This window comes from Pteropus vampyrus, unplaced genomic scaffold, assembly GCF_000151845.1.
Source record: "Pteropus vampyrus isolate Shadow unplaced genomic scaffold, Pvam_2.0 Scaffold13, whole genome shotgun sequence".
Classification (NCBI taxonomy): Eukaryota; Metazoa; Chordata; class Mammalia; order Chiroptera; family Pteropodidae; genus Pteropus; species Pteropus vampyrus.
Window position 1 is genome coordinate 7510281 of NW_011888794.1, and position 24938 is coordinate 7535218.

The following is a 24938-nucleotide window of genomic DNA, read 5'->3' on the forward strand; positions in this document are numbered from 1 at the left end:
AGTCACTTGATATAGTGACAGTTAGTGGAAAGAATATTGGAGTCAAAGTTTGGTGATCTTCATTCTTTTATTTCATCTGTTGCTTAAAAGTTCCATTCCCTAAGCATTATTTTTCTCATCATGATTATGACGACAGTAGTAAGAGTAGGACTATTATGAGAATTATATAATAAAGTGCAACAGAGAGTGTTAAGTGCATGGCCTAGTAGAGGTTCAGTGAATGTTATTTAATTTAAAATTAAAGCTTGCTAGTTTATTTGACTTTTTAGGTGGACTAGAAAATGCTTCACAATGTGAATGGATACTGGAATTAAGAAATAAACTGATGAAAAAAATTGCAATCTGCCCTTTTCTAGGTGATAATAAGAAAACAAAATACATACATTTTCTAAAAAGTGGAAGATTGCCATTTGGTCAGGTTAAGGAAACAAAAGTCCACTGACATAAATTTTACTAGCCTTCATCTGAAAATTTTAACCAGTATAACAGCACAAAGAAAGGTTTAAATACTCAGAGTAAGGAGACAAATGTGTCATTATTTGCTGGTACTGGGAAGCCTGTGACAGTGACTGGAATAACTAACAGGATGATAACCTACCTGTATCTTCATTCCAGATTTCTCTTCTCCACATCTGTACATCCAGCTGCCTCTCGTACATGACCATGTGGATGCATAAGAGCCCCTCAAACTGAATATGTCTAAAACTGTACTGGTTTAAACCTGTTCTTCATTTGTTGCAAAATTAAACACCATCATCATCTGCTTGTTTGCTTAAAACCCGAGTGCCCCCTTCCTTCCCCAGTGGTCTGCAGGTTGCTCCAGACAGCCATACACATATACGTACATCTAACAGATGTTTATTGAGCACCTGCTATGTTCCAGGCCTTATTCTTTGTGCTAAGGATACAGTGGTGAACTTGCTTTCTAATGAGGAAAGAGAGAGAGTATCAAACTTGTGATATGTGAGGAGTAAGTGTTTTGGAAGAGAAAAAAAGGGCGAGAGCAATGATGATAAGGGAATAATACCAGGTGGAGATTGTTGAGGGACAGGTCGGAGGTAGTTTGCTATTTAATATCAGGTAGTAAGGGAAGGCTTTTCCATTAAGGTTTAACAGGACTTTTCTGCTGCGTTGTAGTGAAGAGAGTACAGATGGTCAAGCCTGAAAGTGGTTCAGGTGAGGAAGGATGGTAGCCACAAGCGGGGGAAAAGTAGTAGCTGGAGAGATGGTGAGGAGTGCTTATTTTAGTGCATATTTTGGAGTTACAACTGACCGGATTCACTGACGAATTGAATGTGGTTTTGAGGGAAATTGTAGAAAGGATGACTTTAAGCTTTTTGACTTGAGCAATTGCAACAAGAGCATTCCTCCTTTTTTTGTGTGTCGACGAAAAGGGCTGGGAAAGTAGGTGGGGAGGTGCGTGCGTGCGTGCGTGCGTGTGCGTGCGTGTGTGTGTGTGTGTGTGTGTGTGTGTGGTTTAGGTCACGATAAGCTGAGGGTGCCCACTAGACATCCAGGTAGAGATATTGGGAGTATACAGTTGGATGTTCAGGTCTGAATCCAGGCGACAAGTATGAGCTATATTCTGCTTTTGGAACTCATCCCTCATCCTCATCCCCGTGGCTTCTGCTGTGGGTGGGGGTGCCACTGACTGTCAGTCAGATTGCTGTACCTCCCTTCCATCTTGCCCTCTACCGTTACTCTTGCTACTTTTTTCAATTCATCTTCAGCCTGAGTTTTTTCTTAAAATGCAATTGTTTTTGATGTCTCTCACTTACCTAAAACTTCAGAGGCTCCTCAGTACTGGGATAAAATTCAGACACCTTAACCTGACTTAAAAAGTCTTGCGTGAACCATGCCTGATTAGTTTCTGGTGTCATTTTCTTTCTCCTACTCAATATTCTTTGCTCTTTTTAGTCTCACTTCTGTCTGAGCTCTTCAAATTCTTGCACCTTTAGACCTTCAGACACTATCTTTTCATTATCTGATCCTTCCTCTCTCTACCCCAAAACCTGTCTGTCTTTTCTCTTTCAAGCTTTTGATTAGATATCATTTATTACAGGAAGACTGTCCCTGACAATTATGGGTTAAAGGGCTCCTCTGTTCTCTTGTAGTTCTTACCAAAACATTGAAGATATATCGATGTATTGTAATCGCCACTTACCTTGCATTCACCTCTGTTGGCCCCTAAATTCTGTGAGGCCAGGATTGTCTCTATTTTGTCTAGTGTTATTTCTGTGTTGTTTAGCATAGTTCCTTTTAGTTGGTGCTTAATAAATATTATTTGAATGTGAGAACAAATAAAGTGGCTGATTATAAAACATGAATGCAAAATTGAGCAGAGTTTCTATATTTTAGCAGCAAGTAGTTAAAAAGTATAATGAGAAAAGGTAGAATTAACCACCCAGCTCCAACTATTTAAAAGTATGATTTAGACGTATTTAGGACATCCAGAACTAGCAATAAATATTCAGGTTGCCTATGAAGAATACTATGTTTAGTTGAATAATTAGACACATGTCATGTTCATGATTTGGAAGTTCGGAAATTGTCAACATGCTAACTCTCTAATCTGTTTACAAATGCCTTGTGATTCAAATCCAGTTCAATTGGATTTTATTTCGGGAGCTTTTGAATTACACTAAAGTTCATGTGGAAAAATAAATGAGTGAGAAAAGAAAATTTAGAAAGGGAAGAACAACCAATTAATAATATGTATCTTAAATCTATAGCGTTTAAGACAGAATGATAGCACAGGAGTAGTACATAGAATAATGGAACAGTGTTAGAAGCCTGGAAAAGCAAGTATACAATACAAATGTAACATAAAATCAGTTGAGAAAGGTGATAGATTATTCATTAAATGATAGAGATAATTAGTTAACAAATACTTTGGAAAATGTAAAATTTGATCTCTGTCTCACACTGTGTACCAAAACATGTAATTATAATATGCTTTTCTGATATAAAAATAATGTGCACATGAAGATGCTCTTTTTAGTTTTCCCCCCAATATTATGATTAATTTGTATATATCTAATTAAACACCTTACTCCATTGTTCTTTTGTTATCAAGATCTTAATTTCGTAAAGTGACTGACTTTGATCAGAAGTGCGGTCCATGAACACACAAGAGAGGAAAGATGACAGGATCTGTTTATTGGTTACAACTGTTCGACTCTCAAATATTGTTGACTCAAATACTGTGTAGTAACAACAGGTCATATATTATTTAACATGTTGGATTCTCTTTTTTTTTTAAATCAAGGATAAGGAGGTTAAATGCATTGGTTGATTTTAAAACACTCAAATAAAATAAGCTGAGTGTCAAAATTTGACAGTTTTTCAAAGACTTGGAAAACAAATTGCAGTCTATCTTCCAGTTTTACATGAGTTATATTTTTAAATAAGCATGGTATATCAAACAAAATGCTTCGGCGCTTATTTTCATTTAGTATTCTTAGAGCTAACTTCTTATCCTAAGTGTAAATATATATATTTTTATAATTGTGTTCTGTACACTGTGCAGAAGATCTAATTCTACTTAAGTTCTTGGCACCTGATGGTATTAGTTTCCCTAGTCTACATTAGTTTTATTTTTATTCTTTCTGCTAGACCTTCAAATATTTACTCTGAGTAGTTTTTCTAGAATAAGAGCCATCAGTGCCTATCTGAAATAGTTTAGGTCTTGGGATATCTATTATTCTAATTTTTTAGCTATGTGATTTAAAAGCTTTGTATCTTTTTTAGATTCTTTGATGATGGAAAGTTCACGCCCTGTCCTTTAGCAGCTGAATGCCTTACTGTCCCTCACATAGATTTATCCTTGGTTTTACAGAGAGAAGAGAAGAGGAAGATTTTGAAGAGAAGAAAGCTCTTAAGAAAAAAATTAAAGAACTTAAATTTCTCGATTCTAAAATTGCCCAGAACCTTTGTAAGTATCAGATTTTAATACTATTAAATTGGCAAAAACACATTGGAGGTGGTTTCTTTAAATTATTTCATTTTCTTTATGACTTTTTAAGTTGTATGTTATATTTTAGTATTTGCATAATAAATTCAAAGATAACTTTCCTTGAGGCAACTTATGGTTTAAATTCTTCAAAAGATTAATGCATATTAGAAAATAAAGCTAAGAAAAGGATTTAGAATGATGATATATCTCCCGTAACTGAAAAGAAAATCACCCTAGAAAGTCTGTTTTTTAAGTATATAAATAAGAAAAATTAAGGAATTTAGATGATGACATATTTTGAAAAAAATTGGTAGTGGATATTTCTTTTGTACCTCTGAATCTGTATTATTTGTGATCTTGATCACACACAAAGGAGTTTGGAATGTTAATAGAAATAAGGGATGATGAGTAAAATGAATTCCATTATTCCATCTGAGCAGTTCAAAGCCTTTTTTCAAAAGTACTGACTGGAAATATTTTAGATTTAATTACTATTACAGAGAACTAAATACTTAGTATTGAATTGTCTTTCTGAGTGAATTACTGTGAGAGAAGAGGGCAAATAGTTTTGCTCCTCATTTTTAACCGCATCTTAAATGCATCAAAAACAGTTCTACTTGGAACTGAGATAATATCTGTATGTATTATCTTCTGATGGTGGCAAGTGGGATGTATTGTGGAGAATCTAAAGGCATGAAGCATTAACATGGCTTTTAGTCTGCTTTTCAGTTATTACATGCCTCCAGTGAGCTTCTAGCAAGTATTGGAACAAAACAGTTCTTTGTTGAGAGGATAAAGATTCATGCTATTGATTAAAGAGGGAGTTAAGTTAGTGCAGTGTGTGTCAAAGACATCGTGGACATTACTTTTGTAGAAGTTCTGGAGCCTTCTTTCTTCGATGCCCACTGTGGCAGGGTCGTCCATTTTCTGCGGTGTAGGCCTTCCGAGACCCCGAGAACAGTGTACTGACGTGAACGCCGTTGGCCAATACACAGTTTTTTATTTCTGGCCACAAATCGATTGCGCATCCCTGCCTCTTTCAAGTTAGGTGGCAGTCATGCGACTTGCTTGGGCAATGGCAGTACAAGTGAGCTGAGGTAAGTTGTGTGTGGAAGTGTTTAAGTGCCGGTCCAAGAAGCTCCAGTGTTTTCCCTTCAGCCACAGCGGCCATTAGAGTAGTGGCCGTCATCCTGATAGGGCCCTAAGTGAGAGAGCTGCGTCTTTCAGGTGTGCGGCGGACATGTGGTCTGAAGTAGAAAGAATCATTTAGTTTTGCTTAGTGCTCAGACCACTGAAGTTAGGGGGCGCTATTACATGATACAGATGTTTCAGGGAGTTTTCCTTCTTGAAGGAACGTTGTCTTAGTTCAAAGCATTATTAGCTTGGATCATGTTGAAAAGATCTGTGCTCTGTGATCTGAAAGAGGTGATTCCTTTTGAGTCCATTTTACATGCAATTTCTTTTACAAACTTTCTCTTTAAAAATAATTAAAAATTTTTTGATTACAGCTGACATTCTGAATTGCGTGTTATGCATTAGGCCATTTTCAACTCTTCTGTGATTTTTTTCCCCTTAGTTATAGCAAATCTTTTTTACAAAAGAATTTATTCTACTCCACTATCTTGACTGGAAGTCGAGATGATTATTGGCTTGAAGAACGTCCACAACCTGCATTACAAACTCCTAGTCTTCACTCTACAGACAGCCTCATTAGGGATTCTAAAGAAATATCATTTTGAATAAAATTCTTTTTTGTATGGTCAGCCATGATAAGTTAGCCTGCATACCCATCCTGAAGTTGAATCATTGACTTGTTAGACAGAGTTCCCTGGTGTTATTTATGCATGACAGAACATGTGCTAAGTAAGATTTCAAATTTAATTGTAATAATTTATAATTACAGATTGCCTTTATGTGCTGGTTCTGTATTTGACTCTCTAATCTTCACTATGGCCCCACCACGTAGGTGGCAGTGTTGATGTTGTAGGTAGGAGGGGGTCTGGTGGGTGTAATAGTTCAATGAGTTGAATAAAATTGTTCATTTTGAAAATGGCCAATAGGTATAGGTTATATCTATTCCAGTTTAGAGATAACAAAATGACATTATCATAGAGAAGGATACTGTTCTGTCTCGTTTACTTTAGCTGGAGGATATATGTCCATTTATTTAATTGTTAAACATGTTTTGAAGTATAAGATCGAAAGGTCCAGAATTTATACTTTGTCATATTATGATGTAATCCATTCTAGGATATTCTTGCCCTTCTGATTGCAGCAAGTGCTATGATTTCAGCTTTAAGCAGCTTTAGTAGCCTTATAATCTTTACTGTAATTATAGTTCAATTCACAGCTGGTTTTTGTCTATGAAATTCAGTCTTGTGCGACACTGATTTCTGAGAATAGAGTCTTATGTTAGTGACAAAACTCTTGTCACTTAGAAATCTAAGATGATTTCTCTTAACTGAGATATTTTATAGAATACCAAGGAAAGGATCTAAAATTCACTTATTTACCTGTTATTTAAAGATGGATTAGGTTCCTTATATTTTAAATTCATAAAGGTTTTGGCAAAGACTCCGGACCCAGTATAAAAGATGGAATTCCAACCATTCTAGAGTCAAGGGATGGCTCAGGAGTTTTACCAGATTTATATGCTTTAGCAGATTTTTTGGAGTAGGTATTAGAGATATAAAGGGGAAACCCAGGAATCTACAAATGAACATAAAGCTTTAAATATTTATAAATTCCACTGAAGAAAATATGTGTGACTGGTTCCAAAATCTGCACACTTTACACTCCTTCACTGAACTCAAAGCTTCCCACGGGGTTCTATATAATCATATTTTGGAGGATAAGATGCATGTTAGTAAAAAGATTAATTTTAATGCATCTTTTGAAGACTCTAACCGAGTCTCATATTATTCTCAGTAACTTTTAAGTATTTAAAAAAGTTAAGATCTCTGCTTGTCTTCTGAATTGCGTGTTGTGCATCAGGCCATTTTCAACTCTTCTGTAATTCTTTTGACCTTAGTTATAGCAAATGTTTTCCACAAAATAATTTATTCATAAACTATTTAAAAAATATATATATATGTATATACACATAGTTCTAGCTTTCTAAATCTGTGTTTTTAATATGTATGCTATTTTAATTATAGAATAATGCCTGAAAGTAGTGGATGAACTATCTATAACTATAGAGGAAAGTAAAGGAATAAAGTATGCCTACCTGCAGAGTAAATTTTGAACGTCAAATTTTATTCAATCAGTGCTTGATTTAATTTGGGTTTCCCATTTTTGGTGTTAACTAGGAAAAGGTGTGACATACTATGGCCATTAGGCTGAATTTTGTCCGTTGCCCATTTTTTTAAAACAAGATTTTGTTGGAACTTAGCACATTTATTTACACATTGTTTATGGCTGCATTTGTGCTACAATAGCAGACTTGACAGAGTAGTTGGGACAGAGATTGTATGGCTCACAAAACCTAAAATACTTACTACATGGCCCTTTACAGAAAGCGTGTGGCAACTCCCACTCTAAGTTTATGCCTGTTCTGTGTTCTTACCAATCAGAGCTCAAGAGTTCGCACTCTGCAACACCCCCCCAACACTTGGTGTTTTACAAGGACCTAGTGTGGCTTTATTTGTTTATATATATTAAATCATGTTTGGGGTTTGTTGAGCCTCCTTGATCTGATGTTTTGTATGTCTCTATAATTCTGAAAAATTCTCTGACATTTTCTCTTCATATACACGTCTTTCCTGGTTTGTTTGTTGTGTGCGTGAGTGCATGTGTGTGTGTGCATGTACGTGTGTACATGCATGTGCGTGTGTACGTGCATGCATACTTTTCTTTTAGGATTCCAAGTAGATATTTTTTAGGTATCTTTACTAATATTCTATGTCTCATAACCTAGTATTTTTCCATCTTACAGTGTGACACATTATGCTTCTATACCTCAGTCTTTCATGTCACAAATTTTCTTGAATCCATATGTTGAGTTTGTAATTTCAGTAGTTTTATTCCTACATAGTTCTACTTTTTTTCCCTCAAATCTCTTTTTCCTTTTTAATTATGTCTTTTTTTTTCCTGCCTAGTGTTTCAAACTTTTATTTCTTTAAACAAGTATTTTCTCTCAGGATTTCTGCTTTCTTTCCTTTCAGAACAGCTGAGAAATGCACTTATGATTAAGATTAAAAATATAAATTTTTAGATATCTCTTTTTTTAGGTATCTCTCTACTTTGCCGTACTGCCTAAATAAATATAAAAGTATTATTTCTTCCTCTCTCAACTACTGTTTTATGTCTCAGAGGAATTCTGTCCTTTTGATTATTCTATTTAATGTTATATCCTCTTCTATACGTTATTGTTTCCATAGACTAGATTTCTTGAGTGAAATTTTTTCTCAGTAAATGGAATCAATAATCTTAAGGATTCTGATTAATCTTACTAAGTTTTCAGTTCAGATTATATTTTAGCAATTTGCTTACTCCTGAGGTTTAGTTTGTTACATTATTTTGGTCATGGTTTTCTTATTCTTTATTTTTTTTATTTTTAAAATTTTTCTTATTTTAACATTTTGCCCATTTTTTTACTCAGACCTCCTGGTATTCTAAATAAAGGAAAACAAATTTTGTAGCAGGTTTATCTCTCCGGCTTCTTTGCTTTTTAATTGTTTTAAGTTCTTTAATATGTTTGTTTTCCTTTTACATTGTTATATATCAATCTTTTTATTTATTTTCCATTGATTTTTATGATTAAGAAGTTCTTTAACCATAACAGCTAATTTGCCATGTTAAATTTCTTTTAGTATTCCTTTCTGTGGTTAATATTTACATTTAATTCTACAGTCATATGTAACTTGTTTTGTACATCATGTTCAGATTTAGATTGTATTCCCTCGCCATCATTATTCATTGATTGTTCTTCAAGAGCATCTATATAGTTATTACATATTTGTGCTTTCTAATGTATATTGTGGGATTATTCTTTTATAATTCCATTAATCTCCACCTATTATAATATCATTTAAATCTTTTATTCCATTTTATTCTTGGGAAAGTAAGGATCACACACACACCCATCATTTCTAGCACTATTATCCCAAATTTATGACTGTGAGTTCAGGAATGTGTGAATGAAGGTGATAATAAGAACACAGATGGTGCCTTTGTTATTCAGCTGCAGATGATACATGGTATCCTCAGAAATCTGGAATATAGCTTCACTCCAAGAAAGAAGCGGATCATATTTTCTGAGACTTACAAAAAATAGCGTTCTTATTTGAAAACACCTACCAAAAAAATGACATAAGTTCAATATATGAAAGTAGTGGGCTAGTGCCTAGTAAGTTCTGAGTATGTCCGAGAAGTGATCTGTCACTGGAGAGAAGAAACACAATAGTAGAATAAGCTTGAGAGAGGGACACCGAAAGCATTAAATCTAATGCTGTGTAAATACCCTTACATACCTTCAGTAGCTTTTGAGAAAATCATTGTGTTTTAACACTAGATGTATGAGGCATCAAAAAAAACCACACCATAATATTGGAATTCTCAGTAATAATATTTTATCCCATCTAATTCACTTGGATAGTTTTCCATGAAAATTTGTTTTCTAATATTGAATATCTAAGCTTAGTTACATGCAAAGGCTATTTCTTTGCCATAATGTTTGCAATATTTCTGAACAGAGAAGTATTTTAGTGAAAATGTTCATGCACTGTTTAGTGGTTTTCTTAAAATATTTTTTTTTTCTGAACTGTTGGATAGGGCTGGAAGATATTATATGAACTAATAAGACATGTTTAGACAAATATTAACATGCACATATTGGGGTTTTATGATGCTTTTCTTTACAGTGTGTTATTTTTATAGTGTACCAAACATATTTCAGTTTATTTTTAATCACATGAAAATTGGCATCATTCTTATGATAGGCTATTAACTAATCATTAACAATCAGCCTCGGAATCAGCATAATAATAGAGGACTGTTGTTTAAATAGTAGTTCTAAAACTGTAGAATATAAAATGTGTTAATGAAACTTTACCTTGTAGGAATTATATTAAATGTTTAAAATTGCTCATGAATTATCTTTTATTTTATAAATAGAACTACATCTCAATTTTTATTCATTATGAACCGTTTTCCCCTCCTCTTAGCCATCTTCCTGGGTTCTTTTCGGGTGCCATATGAGGAAATCAAAACAATGATATTGGAAGTGGATGAAACACAGTTGGCAGAGTCTATGATTCAGGTAAACAAACGGGCAGAGGGCTTAAGTTCCAATATTTCGTTGCAAGCTTCTCATTAAGTAGAAAACTGTAAGTGAAGCAAAATTCTTAAACCAGATCATTCAGCTGGAAAATCATTGCTGCATAATTAGTTTTAGCATAACTTCCATACTGCCAGAAGATAAAACTCTGCATCTTCTCTTAACTGCAAACTAAATATAATGCTATCAAAATGATTACATTTCAATTATTTTAAATGACTGTTTCTGAAAGTCAGATTGTTTAATTTTACACTTATGTTTTTGTTACAGTTAAGACTAATGATCTGTTAATTTAAATTTGTGTAATCCTTTTAGAATGTGTTTTTCTTAGGCTTATGTGTCTTATAACATTGTATTATTGGGAATAAAAGATTGAGATTTCTCTTCATTTAGTGTTATCTTTACTAACAACCCTTACTTGAGTCGTTTGTGCTCCTCTGAATACTGGAGATTATTTGCATAGTATTCTGAATTCATTCAGAAGGCTAAACGATCTTTTTAAATGGTATCTACTCACAGTATTATTTAAGGAATGCTAGCGTGGTACCAAAATTCCTTGCTGAATTCCACATAAAGCATCAGTAATATATATTTGATAGAATTTCAAGTTGGAGAATCAAACCAAAAATTATATAGCGAGAAGATATCTTCAGGTTACTTTTTTTTTAAAAAAAATAATGAAAAGAAAATGATGGTTTAGCAGTAAAAAGAAAACAAGGATTGTTTGCCATGTCAATGAAAAATTAAAATTATTCTAGATATTTTAATTCATCAGTAAATGGTAACCTTAGAAGTCGTTCTTGGTTTTGCCTCTCCCATCTTGTCTTCTGAATGTGGTGGTGATGTAATCCCATGAGTGATTCGTGCTGAGCTCCGAGACTCATACAGTACCTAATTCAACAACTCTTCTTTAAATGCTTTTCCTCCAGCATTTTCTTTCTACTAGAATTTTATCTTTATTATTGTTGATGATGCATGTGCCTTGCTGTTAGTAGATTCCAAGTTCCTTAAAGGAAAATTTTCTACTTAATATACGCTTGTTTTTATAATGCATTTGTTAAATGTTTACAGAGTAGCTTTTAACTTGATTACACGAACATTTTAGAGATGATCATGTGGCTTTTATTGTGTAGAGATAGAGAAACAGTTATTTGCATTTTAAATTCATGTTCAGAGAATATTCAGTTCCATGTAACTTACTAATAGTCTGGTTTTCCATTACTGCTATAACAAGTTACCCCAAATTTAGTGGCTTAAACTATCACAAATGTATTATCTTACATTTCTGTAGAACAGAAACGCAGCCTGGGCCTTCCTGTGCTAAGGTCACTGTATCGGCAGGCTCGCACTCCTTTCCAAAGGCTTTCGGGAAGAATTCCTGTCTTTGTCTTTTCTAGCTCCTCATGGCTGCCTCCTTCCCTGGCTCACGGACGTCCATCTTCTGGGCCAGCAGTGTTGTATCTCTCTGTTCCTTTCTTTCTTGGTCCTTCGCCCCTCTCACTCAATGTCCCCCTCTTCTGCTTCGAAGGACCTTTGTGGTTCCGCTGAGCTCATCCAGAGAATCCGGGGTAACTCCCTATTTTAAGGTCAGCTGGTAGAAACCTCAATTCCCTGTTGTGTAACTTCGTATTTTCATATTAAGTTCTGGGGATTAGGTGTGGACATCTTGGGTGAGGTGGGGTCATTATTCTGCCTGCCCTACTTAACTCAATGTAAAACCAGTCTCATGAATTTAAAATCTAAAACTTTAGTTTGGACATAAGCAAAGTCTTCAAATATTCATTTAAAAAAAAATCAAGAATTTCATGCTATTTGTAATTACATTTTTAAATTTTAAAATGTGTTCCTAATTATAAAGTGAAGAACTGCCTATTTCGAACTGGGCATGGAAAAAAACATTACTTTGTAAGAATCATCATTTTGGTAGGTGTTTTTCACTGTCATGATTTATTATGGAGTATCTATTTATATATAATAAGATGTCAGTATTGATGTCATTTTTCCCCTTCGTTTTTTACCGATTTACCTTCATTTGTCCCATGAGTCTTTTATTCATTTAGCAGTGTGTGTGTCTATGCATGTGTGTGTGTGCACACATGCCAGCCACATGCAGGGCACTGTATTAGGCTCCATCAAACACAGACTTTACCTTTTTGGAATTCATAGTGTGGCAAGGGAGATGACATTGAAATATATGGAATTATATTAAAAGATAGCTGATTTAGAATTGTTTTAGAACTAGATAATACGTTAGGAGAGTGCTAGGTGTGTGTATGTGTGCAGACGAGGGCACTTCAGGGTCCAGTATGGAGTGGATGTGGAAAAGGGCGGAGGGGTCGGGTCGTGTGAGTAACGTAGCGAGAGGCCATTACTCTGGCAGTAACAATACCCTGAGCTATGCAGGAGAAGCCAGGTGTGTGGGGGCAACTGCGAAGAGTTCAGTTTGAATCGGACCTTTGGATTTGTAAAGTTTATGGAGGATAAGGTCAAGGGACAGCCTAAGGGAAGTTGGGCCTGATTTTTTCTTATAAATCATGATCATTTTATTACTTTAGGAAGCAAAAATAATAAATTGAAACATTAATAAATTTCTGATGAGAGATTAAAATTTAATTATATACTACCTAAAAATATTTAAAGGAGCCACTGGATGGTCATGTAAAAAATGCTGAAGAAGTTTAGAGACCTGATGTAATAAATAACTCAAATATTATCCAGCTGTCAACTAGAATGATTAAAAGAAAAGATAAATAACCAGGTCTTTTGGTCTCAAGCAGTTTTAAGAGAAATTTCTACTTATATGGGAAAATCATATACTTGTATCGTTTGTATTCAGTTGGTGGTATTAATAGTGAATACTTTTTTTAGGGATGATGTTAAATTGCCATTTTTCATTTGTTTGTTTTTGGCCAGTCAACCAAGTTTTTGTTCAAAGATACACAGTGAGTCAAAAACTTGTTCTTTGATCTAACTACTTTGATATATATGTATAACATTTTCTAACATTATTTTTAACTAATAACACCTTTGGGAGATTTTTTTTCCTCATAAATATGTATAGCATGAAGTAGGCTTAATTTAAATTTGTACTTGAATTTGGGCTTGCACAGAATATACTGATACTATAATTTGAGATTGTGAGCACCAACCACCCCTTTTTTTTTTCTTAATTTTAATATCAGTACACTAACTGGTTATAACACTATTCTAGTCAGTTATATTTTGATACAGTATAAACTTTATCCAAGAGATTGTGTAATCATTTAAGTCCTAACAGGGAAGCATAATTATATTCCTTTGGGTGTGTTTCTCTTGTCTCAGTGTGTGACTTGGGAAAGACTGTGCATGAACAAAGGAACCAGAACAACCAAATGAACCTGTGGTTTCTGGACTGCGGATGATACAGGCAAAGGGCGTTCCGGCCATGCCACTTAAAAGTCCCTAAAGGCTCTGTATGCGTATATAATTTTATCTACAATAAAAATGTGTGTGTGTGTGTGTGTGTTGTTCTGTGTCTTCAATAACTTTTCAGATTTTCTTTCACATCAGAAAAACTACTTTGTTTTAGAGATAGCTTCATTTTTATTATTAAAAGTGTTATCATATTGGTTAAATTTTGCAAGAACTGTCATTAAAATTCTGATTTCTATTCTTTCCCTTGCCTTTTAGTAGCAATATGATCATTTCTTTTATCCCTGTGAGTGAAGTGTTAAGATATGTTTGGCTTTGCCTGAAATTTCTGCCATTTAATTCTCTAAAGCTGAAATGTAATTGATCACATTTATCCAGGTGAGAAAGCTGTTTCTTGGGTATAGGTTGAGTTCTTCTTTCTCAGTTATAAGGCTAATCAAATAAACATTCAGTAGTGCTTGATTTGAATATATAATAACTCTGGATAAAGAAGAAGAAAATTGACTACGTTCAAGATGCAGAAAATGTAGCTTAAGGATTAGTATAAGGGAGATAAAACTAAAGATTCTTTACTGATTTCCTTCCCATAGTTTATCAATAAATTTTCATAAAATTCAAGAAGCACTTTTAGTGAAGATATTGTTTTTTTGATATATATATATATACACACACACATATATATATATGTTTTTTGATTTTAATTTTTAGAACTTAATAAAGCATCTTCCTGATCAAGAGCAGTTGAACTCATTGTCTCGGTTCAAGAGTGACTATAACAACTTATGCGAACCAGAGCAGTTTGCTGTTGTGGTAAGTACCAGCTCTCAATGTTAACTCTCTTTCGAGGCAATTTTTAATAGTGTGCAAAAGATAGGAAAGAAAATGCCAAGCCTTTTCACAGCATCATTACTCACAAACTTTTAATGTCCATCTTTCTTTTAATCTAAAGATATTTATAGGAAGTTATATTGATTTAAAATATATATTGAATCTCTAGCCTTAAGTGAAGTCCAAGGAGTTTTTAAAAAGTATAAACATGTTTTTTTTACGTTCTCTATAATGTCAAAATGTAAAATGAAAACTGCACTCCTTATGACTAGAGAGTATATTTATGATTTCTTCTAGAGCTATGTATTCCAGCATATTGCAAGAGTAGCTTCAGTTTCTCATTTTCATCACTCACTTCAGTTCATCTCATATTTTAGATCTGAAATTAGAAATATCGTCCTTTTTTTTTTTTGGCAATAGGGATGAAAAGTGAATACACTTTAAACATTCTTTGAGATACCTTGATAATCATCTTGTTCCAGCCTTTTTTTCTTTTTAATCAAAGTTGGAGTCAGAAGGGGTGAGAAGACATGTCAATGTTATATATTCGCTGTGTTGCAACTTAAGAGTTTTATCAAGCTTTCTTTCTCTTTTATCATTAAATTATCATTTTGTTGTTGGTTACACTCAGATATCATCGTAAGACTTTAAAGAAGTGCTTTATTTTATATATATATGTATGTAGTTATTTCTTTTCCTCTTCAGATATCTTATGACCGACCTCCAAGGACATGATGGGATTGCATTTTATATAATTTTGAAAATTCGAGTTGACTAACTGTAAGGACTGTGTCCATGGCATATTTTGCATGTTGTAGATGTTTGCTCTTAAACTCCTTGTCTCTTCGTAAACCCATTCTCCTCAGCCCTCCCTGCAGTGCGTCCTGCTCCAAGTTCACAAAACTGAATAGAGAACAGAAGGGAAAAATCAGGTGTTTTTCTATTCAGCCTTATAATACTTATTATAAAACTGTTAACTCACTGTATTTACAAAAATGCTTTTAATTTTTTTTTTTTTTATCCGATTGTTCAGGCTACTTTTTTCCTCTTTTATCCCCCATTTCTTTGTTTGCTTCATTTTCTATTGCCTGATCACTTTGTCTTTCTCTTGATCCCTATATAATGTTCTATTTGCAATGTCTTCCATATGAGAATAAGGGAGAATTTGCATTAAAGTGTTATCACAGATTACAGTTTTGATTTTTGGCCATCTTATTTTGACTCTTGAATGAAAATCATAAAATGTAAAATTATAATTCTGAAGTATTTCCATTTACATTACATCTGAAACACATAGAAGCTTATATGAAAATGTCTACTTAACAAATAACTTTTTATGTTACATATCATCGCAAGTGATTTAAAATTATTTCTGTGTTCTAGTGATGATCACAGAAGAATGAATTCAACCTAGCAAATAATTTAGGTTTATTTAAAATAGGTATATTACAGAATAGTATACTTGAAACTTATGTAATTTTATTAACCTATGTCACCCCAATAAATTTAATAAAATGAAAAATAATTTAAAATTTTAATAATAATGATAATAATAATAATAAAATAGCCAGGTCATGCCTGTCTTTAAAAACTTGAGTTCAAATCAAAGAGCTATGAGTTAGAAGCAGGGTACTCATAGGGGATCTGAACATTAAAATATATTTCCACATACTAGTGCTAAAGGTTATAGTTTTGATTTTAAGACAGAGATGGATCACTTTCTTTTCAGGACATGTCAACTCAAACTTGACCATGAGTCTACGCATTCCATGCCAAGTCATACCTAACTGCAAATAGAATTTAATGAGGAAAGAGTAATGGTGTTGAAAAACATCTACGGACAGTATGAACAGTGCTCTGTCGTCTGTTGGTTGTGAATAGTCTATAATACGTTGTTTTAAGTTCTGGTTTGTGTAGTGTTAACATTTTAAAATATAATTGTTTAGATGAAGCAAGAAAGTTGAAGAAAAATTGAAAGCTTTTTATTTTATTTATTTTTGTCAAATAGTAATGTTTTTTGCCTTTGCCTTTTTCCATTTCAACTTTTCACCATTCCCAATGTGGCTGCCCCTACTTCTCAACCTCCCCTCCCCCCACAAAAGAGAGGGAAGCCTGCTTAAAGTTCCAAACAATACTTGAGAACTACAAAAAAAAGAATGATGGACAAAATGTGTGGAATAGTGCGGGCTGCCTGAAGTATTCTGTTCTTCTTTCTAGATTAAAAGCTCAATTTTAAATTTGCTAATTTATTGAAGAGTGGTATGTTTTTAGTTTATCAACATTGTGTAAATAGCACAATAATTTGGTGTAATTTAGGAAACTGATTCCCGTAATACTAAGTTTCATGTTTAGAGTTACAAACTTATGAAATTATGTTTGTATCGTAGATGGACTATAAACTTTGAGGTAAGGTAAACTACAGATTCCTATAAGACTTTTATCTTGTAGAAAAACATTGACATTGACTCAACCTAGATTTAAATTACTAATCAGCTCAACCTGAAAAATCACCACAGAGTCATAAATAAGCAGTCGTCAAGGGCTGAGATAGCCTTTGCACCCCTAAATAAGGCCAAAGCTTGCCTTTTCATATGTTTTGAGATCAGCTCTTTCATTTTCAGGTTCTGTAGACTGATCTTGTGATTTCTAGCATTGTTTTCATTTTAAGAAAAATCATTTAAAACTACAGTTATGTTACTTGCCTTACTTTTATTCAATTATATAAATTCATTACATTTGAATTTTGTAAATTACAGATTTTTTGGAGAGGTGTGTTTTATTTAAATATGTACCGAAACTTGATACAATAATGGATAAAGTCACTGCAGTTGTTTGCATTATGTAATGAGCTGTACTTCCTCTCAAGAATTATGTAAAATGATAAATAAAAAGCTGGGCCAGGACACTGGCATTTATTTACATTATTCCATCTTTAATAGTAAGACACTGTGCAAAAGTAACACATCGAAAATGCTAGCAACCAGAATCAATTAAAGAACAATTAGAATATGTAGGCTATGACATGTTAATTAGAATTATGTTTTACTTTCGTCACATATTTTACATACAAATTTTCAGGACTCTATGTCTTTTCGTGTTGTGTACATACAGACTGTACAGAAAGATTATGTCAATATCCATTGAATTGTATATCCTAGAAGTTTTCTTTCAACCACTAAAACATTTCATATGTCTATGTTCTCTCCAGATTTCCTGTGATAATAGAGTTTCGTATCTTTTACTTGTTTCTCCCTTGAAACTGCAAGTAAAGTTCTTAAATGCTGATACTAACTCTGTTATCACAGGAAATCTGGAAGTCGCTTTTCCTTTTTTTTCTAGTAATTCAGAATTTTAAGGTACCTTCTTGAGCTAATTCTCCTTGCTGTCCTTATGACTTGGACATTGGCTAGTTTGAGCAGGAAAGTTCTCAGGTGTCCTAGAGCTGGCCCTGACCATGCTCTGTGGCCCAGTGGCGCTAACATGGTGATGGTCAGTGGGCTGGTACCTTTTAGAATTGATATCCAGTGCTATGATTTCAAAGTCTAATAGTTTAATGCTATCAACTTGTTTTCATAGCTAATTACAGTATATATATATATAGGTCCTATGTTTTCTGGGAAATTTTGGCATGTGAAAAATAACCCCTCAAAAAATATTAACAAACTCAATGCTGAGAGATGAAGGGTTCTGGTCAGATGGTATTTTAGAAAAATGCTCTGGAATGTAGTCCATCTCTGCATCTTTTTGTATGACTTGAATAAGACATTTTACATATTGATATTATTTGTTGATATAGGTTTTGGGCAGAGTACACTGACTACTTACTGACCAATGTGCTTAATTTTAAATATTTTTTTCCCCTGGACATTCCATGATAAAACTTTTTTTGTTGAGAAGTTGGTTTATATTTGGCATGCCCCAGCCTCATGCTTTATTCAACCTAATTTTCTATCAATAAGATTAAGAAATGAAAATATATTTCTTAGAAAGTCAGTCATTAGATCAGTTACCTGTCTCTTTTCTCAGTTCCTTCCTTCCCTCTTCAGCCCCAACACCTTCTTCATCCCTCCCCCCGGCCCCTCAAATATTGCCTATTTATCAAAGGTTGGTTTCCATTGAGTAAAACCTAATTTTAGTTGTATGACTGCATTTAAAAAAAATGTGCAGTGTTTCTTTGATCAGTAAACCATTAGGTTAAATCACTGCTCACAGCGGCTTGTTTTTACTGTGTGAGAAATAAGATATGTAAATATTCAGTGGGTTCAGAAGATTAGCTAAAGTTTGGAAAGAGGCCTAAAAATTTGCATTTGAAGCTTGGTGCACTATTCTCTCTGATTAAAAATTCTAGATTTTTGAGTATTTGTCTCTATATTATTTAATTCTTTTAAGCTGCCTGTTCTTCAAAGTAATCAAAACATTTATAGAAAAGTTGGATTGAACAAATGTCCTGCTTGTGTGTTGTATTTTTATGTGCCACCATTTGGTGTCACTGTAGGGCAGGGCTTTTCAACTTCGTGTACTAGAGGCCTCCAGTTTTTTTTTTGTTTTTTTTTTTAATCAAAAATGTTATGGGAAGTTCATGCATATTTCCCTGCATTAAAAATGCCTTGTTTTAAGAAGTACACGCTAATATTCTTGTTGTAAAACATTCAAGTAACATATAAAAATATTGAATACGATGCGGAAGTTTGTCTCCCACTACCCCCACTGCATTTCATACAAATTATTATTTTGTTGGACTTCCAGTCTTATTTCTTTGTATTTAAGAATTATGCATATTCATATGCACATTTAAAAAATACATTGTTCTGAAACTTTTCCACCATAAAATATATTTTGTAGATTTTTAGTTTTATAATGTAGTGGTTTTAAATTCTCCTGTGGAGTTTCATGGTCCATGCTATTGCTTTTTCTTTTAACTATTCTCTTAATGAAGGATGGTTTATTTTTGCTTTCCTCAGGATTTTAACAAGTAATTCTGCATACATCTTTGTATATGTATTCGAAGGCTGCGTGCCCTAGAAATTAATGAATGTAGACTCTGGGTTTAAATCCTAGACCGATCTTACTAGCTGTTTGATCTTGGGTAGTTACTCATTTTTCTGTACATCAATTTCCTCATTGAAATGGGACTACATTACTTTCCTGTTGCTGCTATAACCAATTACCACAAAATTAGTGGCTAAAACAGCAAGTTTAATTCTGGAAATCGGAAGTCCAAAGTGGGCCTTCAGCACTGCATTCCCACTGCAGGCTGTGGGAGGGAGTTATTTCCTTGCTTTTTCCGGCTTCTAGAGGCTGCTCTCATTCCTTGGCTGATGGTCCAGCATCAGTCCGATTTCTGCTTTTGTCATCTCATCTCCTTCTCTGACCTTCTCCTAACTTCTTATAAGGATCCTGTGATTATATCAGGTCTACCTGGTAATCCAGGGTAATTTCCCCATCTCAAAATCCTTGATTTAATCACCTCTGAAAGGTCCCTCTTGCCTTTTAACATATTCAAAAGTTTGGGGCATTAGTACTTGACCATGGTTGGTGGGTCATGGGGACAATAATAGTGCCTACCTCCACTGCACTGTCCTGAGTGTTAAATAGATCGATATAATGAATACATGTAAATCATCTTGAGCTCATAAACTCTTTGAAAACGTTAGCTTTTGTTATTAATATTATTATTGCTTTAGGAAAGAGTCTTAGAATTGATAGGTCGAAGGTATTTTTAATCTTGGTAGTTACAGCCAAATTTCTTTTCCAGGAGGCGTGTCAGTTTATACTTTTATGAACAATATATATGAAGATTCTTTTTCTTACACCATCACCAATCCTTAATATTATCTTTTTTCACTTGGTGATTTTTTTTTTAACTTTATATTTCTTGGTCATTAAATAAGATTGAAGCAATTATTATATATTTATTGGTTATTTATCTTTCTTTTTAAAATTGCCGATTATTTACTTTCCTATGACCTTTTTTTATAATTTATTAGAGCTGCTTATTTAATCTGTATGATACTCCTATGTAAATATTTGCAATTTTTCTTATTGCTGCTCAGTTGTTTTTCTGCTTTTATAAATGGTATCTGCTGTACCTTGCATTTTTGAAGTTTGGTTTTAGAACTTCTTATAAGAAGTGAAATGAGATAAAGACCCCTCTTACTCACTCAATGATAGGAATATATTCTGTATTTAGGGAAAGCTTGATCCAAAATTCTTAGAACAGCATTAGGCCTTAAAAAACAAATACACAACTTTATCGAGGCATAATAGACATATTTCTGTCGAAAGCACAAATTTAAAATTATAGAATTTGATTAATTTTGACATATGAATACATCCATAAAACCATCACCATCATCAAGATAATGAATGTACCTATCACCCCCAAATGTTTCCTCAGGTCTCTCTGTAATCCTCCATTTCCCTACCAGCCATCCAGCATGAGTCTCTGATGAACCAATTCCTGCCGTCCCCTCTTACCTCTTGTCTTGCTTTTTCCCCCTGTGCTTCATCTTTCTTTCCTCCAGAGCTTTCTGTGTACCATACTGAGGCCTGTCATAATGCCCTGTGCATATCTCTAAATGGCTCTTACTACCCTGGAACATAAGTGTTACTTCACATGTCACAGTCTTCATTTCTGCTCATAAATTTTGGATGGGCTGGTGTATATCATGCTCATCTTTATGTTACCAGCACATGGCACATCGTTCAGCACATGGTGGCCTCGTGATAATGGCTAATTGAATACATGAAATAAGGAAGAGATGAACAGAAAGGAGGGAAAATAGATAGCCAAAACAAAAAAATAAAAACAAAGTTTGAAAAACTTTTTTAAGATTTTTTTTTTTTTTTTTTTTTAAGGGAAGCTTAAGGTTCACAGCAAACTTGGGGAGGTATGGAGATTTCCCATATACCTCCTCCCCTCCCACACATGTGTAGCCTCTCTGATTATCAATATCTCTCACCAGAGTGATACATTTATTACAATTGATGAACCTGTGTTGACACATCTTAATCACCCAGAGTCCATAGTTAGAGTTCACTCTTGGTGTTATACATTTCATGGATTTGGACAAATGTATAATGATGTGTATCTGTCATTGTGGTATTATAAATTGCCTTTTAAAATAAAAATGTTGATTATTTTTTAGATAATTATTTTAATTTTGTTAAATTGAATCTCTAGATAATGACTTCTTTGTGTGTCAAAATGGGCTGATTCAAAGTAAACCACATAACCAACCCTTTTGATCATAAGAATCTGAATTCACACTTTGAAAAAAATTAGAACTTAACCACCCTCTGAGATTTGCTACCTAACTTGTATTCTTATCAATGTTTTATTTTTCTTCTGATATCACACCTACATTGGACTTTTTCCTTGATCCTCTTTTAACTCAGAAGGCCATTTTGTGTGTGAATACTCAGGGTACCCTATACGATACTTCTTTTGATCTCAATGATTTTATCTTCTAAAAAATGTTGAGAAAATTGTGATTCGGTATAAGAATGATGGTTTATTGAAACCCCTTCAGAAAAGACTGATCACAATAGGTAAAGAACCTGAAAGAATATTTCTACTGAACCGTTGCTTTCCCAAACTAAATATCTTCAAGTCTTTCTTTCATTCTTTAGGTGTTATTCCAAGTGCATTGCAAATGTCCAGATACAAAATCAATCACGTTTAGCAGTTGTCACTTTAAAACTTATCAAAGGATATGGAGTTAGTTAGTATGATACAATTTCTTCAAGAACTCATTTTGGCTTCTTGTAATTACTTCTTCTTTTTCTCTTTAATAATTCATCTTCAGTCCTGTCTGTCAATGACAAATCTTGCCAGTCTCTCATCCTACTGCTGCTTTTTGGTACCTGTCCAGTTGTCCAAGGTCCCTCAAATTTCACGATGTTTTAGACAGCACTTTGGCAATCTCGCCTGCAAATCTTGCGGTACCCAGGGAGGACATTTGTTTAGAATAATAAACTCTTATAACTGTATTCATGCTATTTAAATCTTAGAGGTCTGCTTCTCTTAAGATCACAAGCATTCAGCTGTTGTTCAGTTATTCTTGTCACATTGCTTTGCAACCTTCTTGACATGCTTCTACCAAGATCCAAGATTTAATATAGGCTCACTAGCACAGATGGTTTTTCTTTCACCTAGTTCAGGGCTTATTAATTTAGCTTGCTTTCAATTATGATTGATTTGTAGCCTGAAATTCTTCAGACATTTATTACTTCTATCGTTTTTCTTATGATTCGATTTCTGCCTTTCATCTTCTTTAGTCTAAGTTAAAATAGTCACGATGCCATTTTAATTTTTAATTAAACTTATTGAAATTTTGTTGGTATAAGTAGTTAAAAATCACTTGTCAGCTGAAAGGTATTTTTACCTTGCCCATCTTATTATTTTCTTGGAAGATCTTTTCTCTCACAGATTTCTTCTTAATTCTTTCTGCTCATGATACAATGAGGTAAATGTTGGCAAAACTCTTAAAGGCCATTTACATCTTTTCTTTACATGTTTAACAGGTAGTGTAAAATAATATATGGCAGATTTATCAATGCGACCAAATATAATGAAATTCACAGAAAATATGAAGTTCACAAAAAAAGTACAGGTTTTTTTTATGGTCATATTTAACATTGGCTCCACTGCTGATAAATTGAGTATATGTAAGAACTGTTCTGATATTGATTTGGCCTCTCAGTAGATGATTCCAAGGAAATGGCTTCAGGCAGCAGCTTTTCTGCTAGTGGTTGGCCTCAGCCTTTTGGTGCTTCAGAGGCTTGGATTGCCAGTTATTGTATGGACGAGTCGAGACCTTGAGTTTATATTGATAACTGCAGCGCTGTCTGGTACGTTTCATTGGACTACCTTGTCTCCTTGGTTTAGCAATGATTCATTCATTGGTTCGACAGATGTTTGTTAACACCTACTGTGTGCTGGGCATTTTTCCAGGTTCTGAGATAACTGCAGTGAGCGTGTTTCCTACTCCTTATTGGTCTTACGTTTTAGTTGAGGACAGAAACAATGAACACATAATCAAAACTATAATGTAATCATGTGATATCAAGTAATGCATACTCTTCAGGAAATGGGGTGAGGGCGGTGTTACGTGTGTGATTAACATGACTGGGGAAGGCCTCTCTGAAGAGGTAATATTTGAGCAGAAGCCTAAGGGACTTTAGTTAGCTCCGTGGATATCTTGGGGAAGCGTTTTATAGACAGAGGAGACCGCAAGCACCAAGGCTTCGAGGGACAGGTGAGTTTGGTACAGTTGAGGCCGGTGGCTGTGGCACAGTGAATGAGGGGGAGCGGTAGGAGGTGACATTAGAAAGGCCACCAAGGCCATGAAGCCATGGTGTGAGGCTTGTGGACTTTATTCTGAGAAAGCCATTGGAGGAGCATTTTAAACAGTGAAATAATGCTTTAGGAGTATTATTCTGGTAGCTACGTGAAGAATAGATTGTGGGGTGGGGCCATAAATTGAAGCCAATGGACTGCTGGCATGCCGTTACAATGATCTAGTAATTAAGGTGAGAAGTAGGGCTGGCTTGACAGGCTTGATGTCATTACCACAGTTGATAAGTGGTCAGATTCCAGAAAATTTTGAAGGTAGGGAAGCAAGATTTCTGATGGATTGAATATAGGAGTGTGGGAGGAGTCACCGATGACTCCAAGGCTCTTGCTTGGCCCACGCACTTAGAAAGATAAGAGATTTTATTCACAGAGATGAGGGAAAGATTTGCCGAAGGAGCAGACTCTCGGAGGGAAGACCACGTATCATGTTTGTAGACATCCAAGAAGGCCTATGAAGTATGCAGCTGGGACGTAAGCTGGAAGTTCAGTGCTGGATGTAGAAATTTGGGAGCCAGTCTCATACAGGTGCCATGTAGAGCTGTGAGACTGAACGAGATCACCAAGGGAATGAATTAGAAATGTAACATGGGCGGCAGAGAAGGGCAAGGTGCAATATGCAAACTTTACTGTTTTTCTCTATCCTCTCTCTAGAGAGGGACTCATCATCAGCAAGGTTTTGTTTGTTTTCGCTGCTGGTTACCACCTCTCTGAGGAAAATTGTGATCCATGGTCTAGGGAATTGTCCAAGGTGATTTTATAATATGACACTATTGCAGTTGGTTTCAAAAACTAAGCATGAGCTGGGGTGAAAGGGCTATTTGGCACTTGTAGGATGTAATTCATCAGGGACCTTTGGAAAGAAGCTAGTAGTCATGAGAATTGTGGTCATGTGAGTAGGTGTGCCTGTGAAAAAAAAGAAAAAAACTACTTTTGCTTCCAAACTTTGCCCTTGTATGAAAAAAAAAAAAAAAGAATCTCTAATACATCATAATAATAAGTATATAATGCCTATATTATGACCTAAGATAAAGTTAAAATGCCAAAAATGTGCAGGCTTGTTCCTTGATAAAATAACTCTCGTTTAATCAAGGGGTTGAGTTCATTTA

The 24938-nt window shown here is 34.3% G+C and overlaps 1 protein-coding gene across 1 annotated transcript in view; it reads left to right on the top strand.

Moving 5' to 3' along the window:
• The window catches only part of DIAPH3 (diaphanous related formin 3), a 445967-nt gene that overhangs the window by 211250 nt on the left and 209779 nt on the right, over positions 1 to 24938 (top strand). Inside the window, exons 17-19 of the mRNA XM_011381028.2 lie at positions 3839 to 3934; positions 10123 to 10217; positions 14355 to 14456. Of these exons, the coding sequence (XP_011379330.1) occupies positions 3839 to 3934; positions 10123 to 10217; positions 14355 to 14456 (293 nt within the window). The remainder of the gene's footprint in view (positions 1 to 3838; positions 3935 to 10122; positions 10218 to 14354; positions 14457 to 24938) is intronic.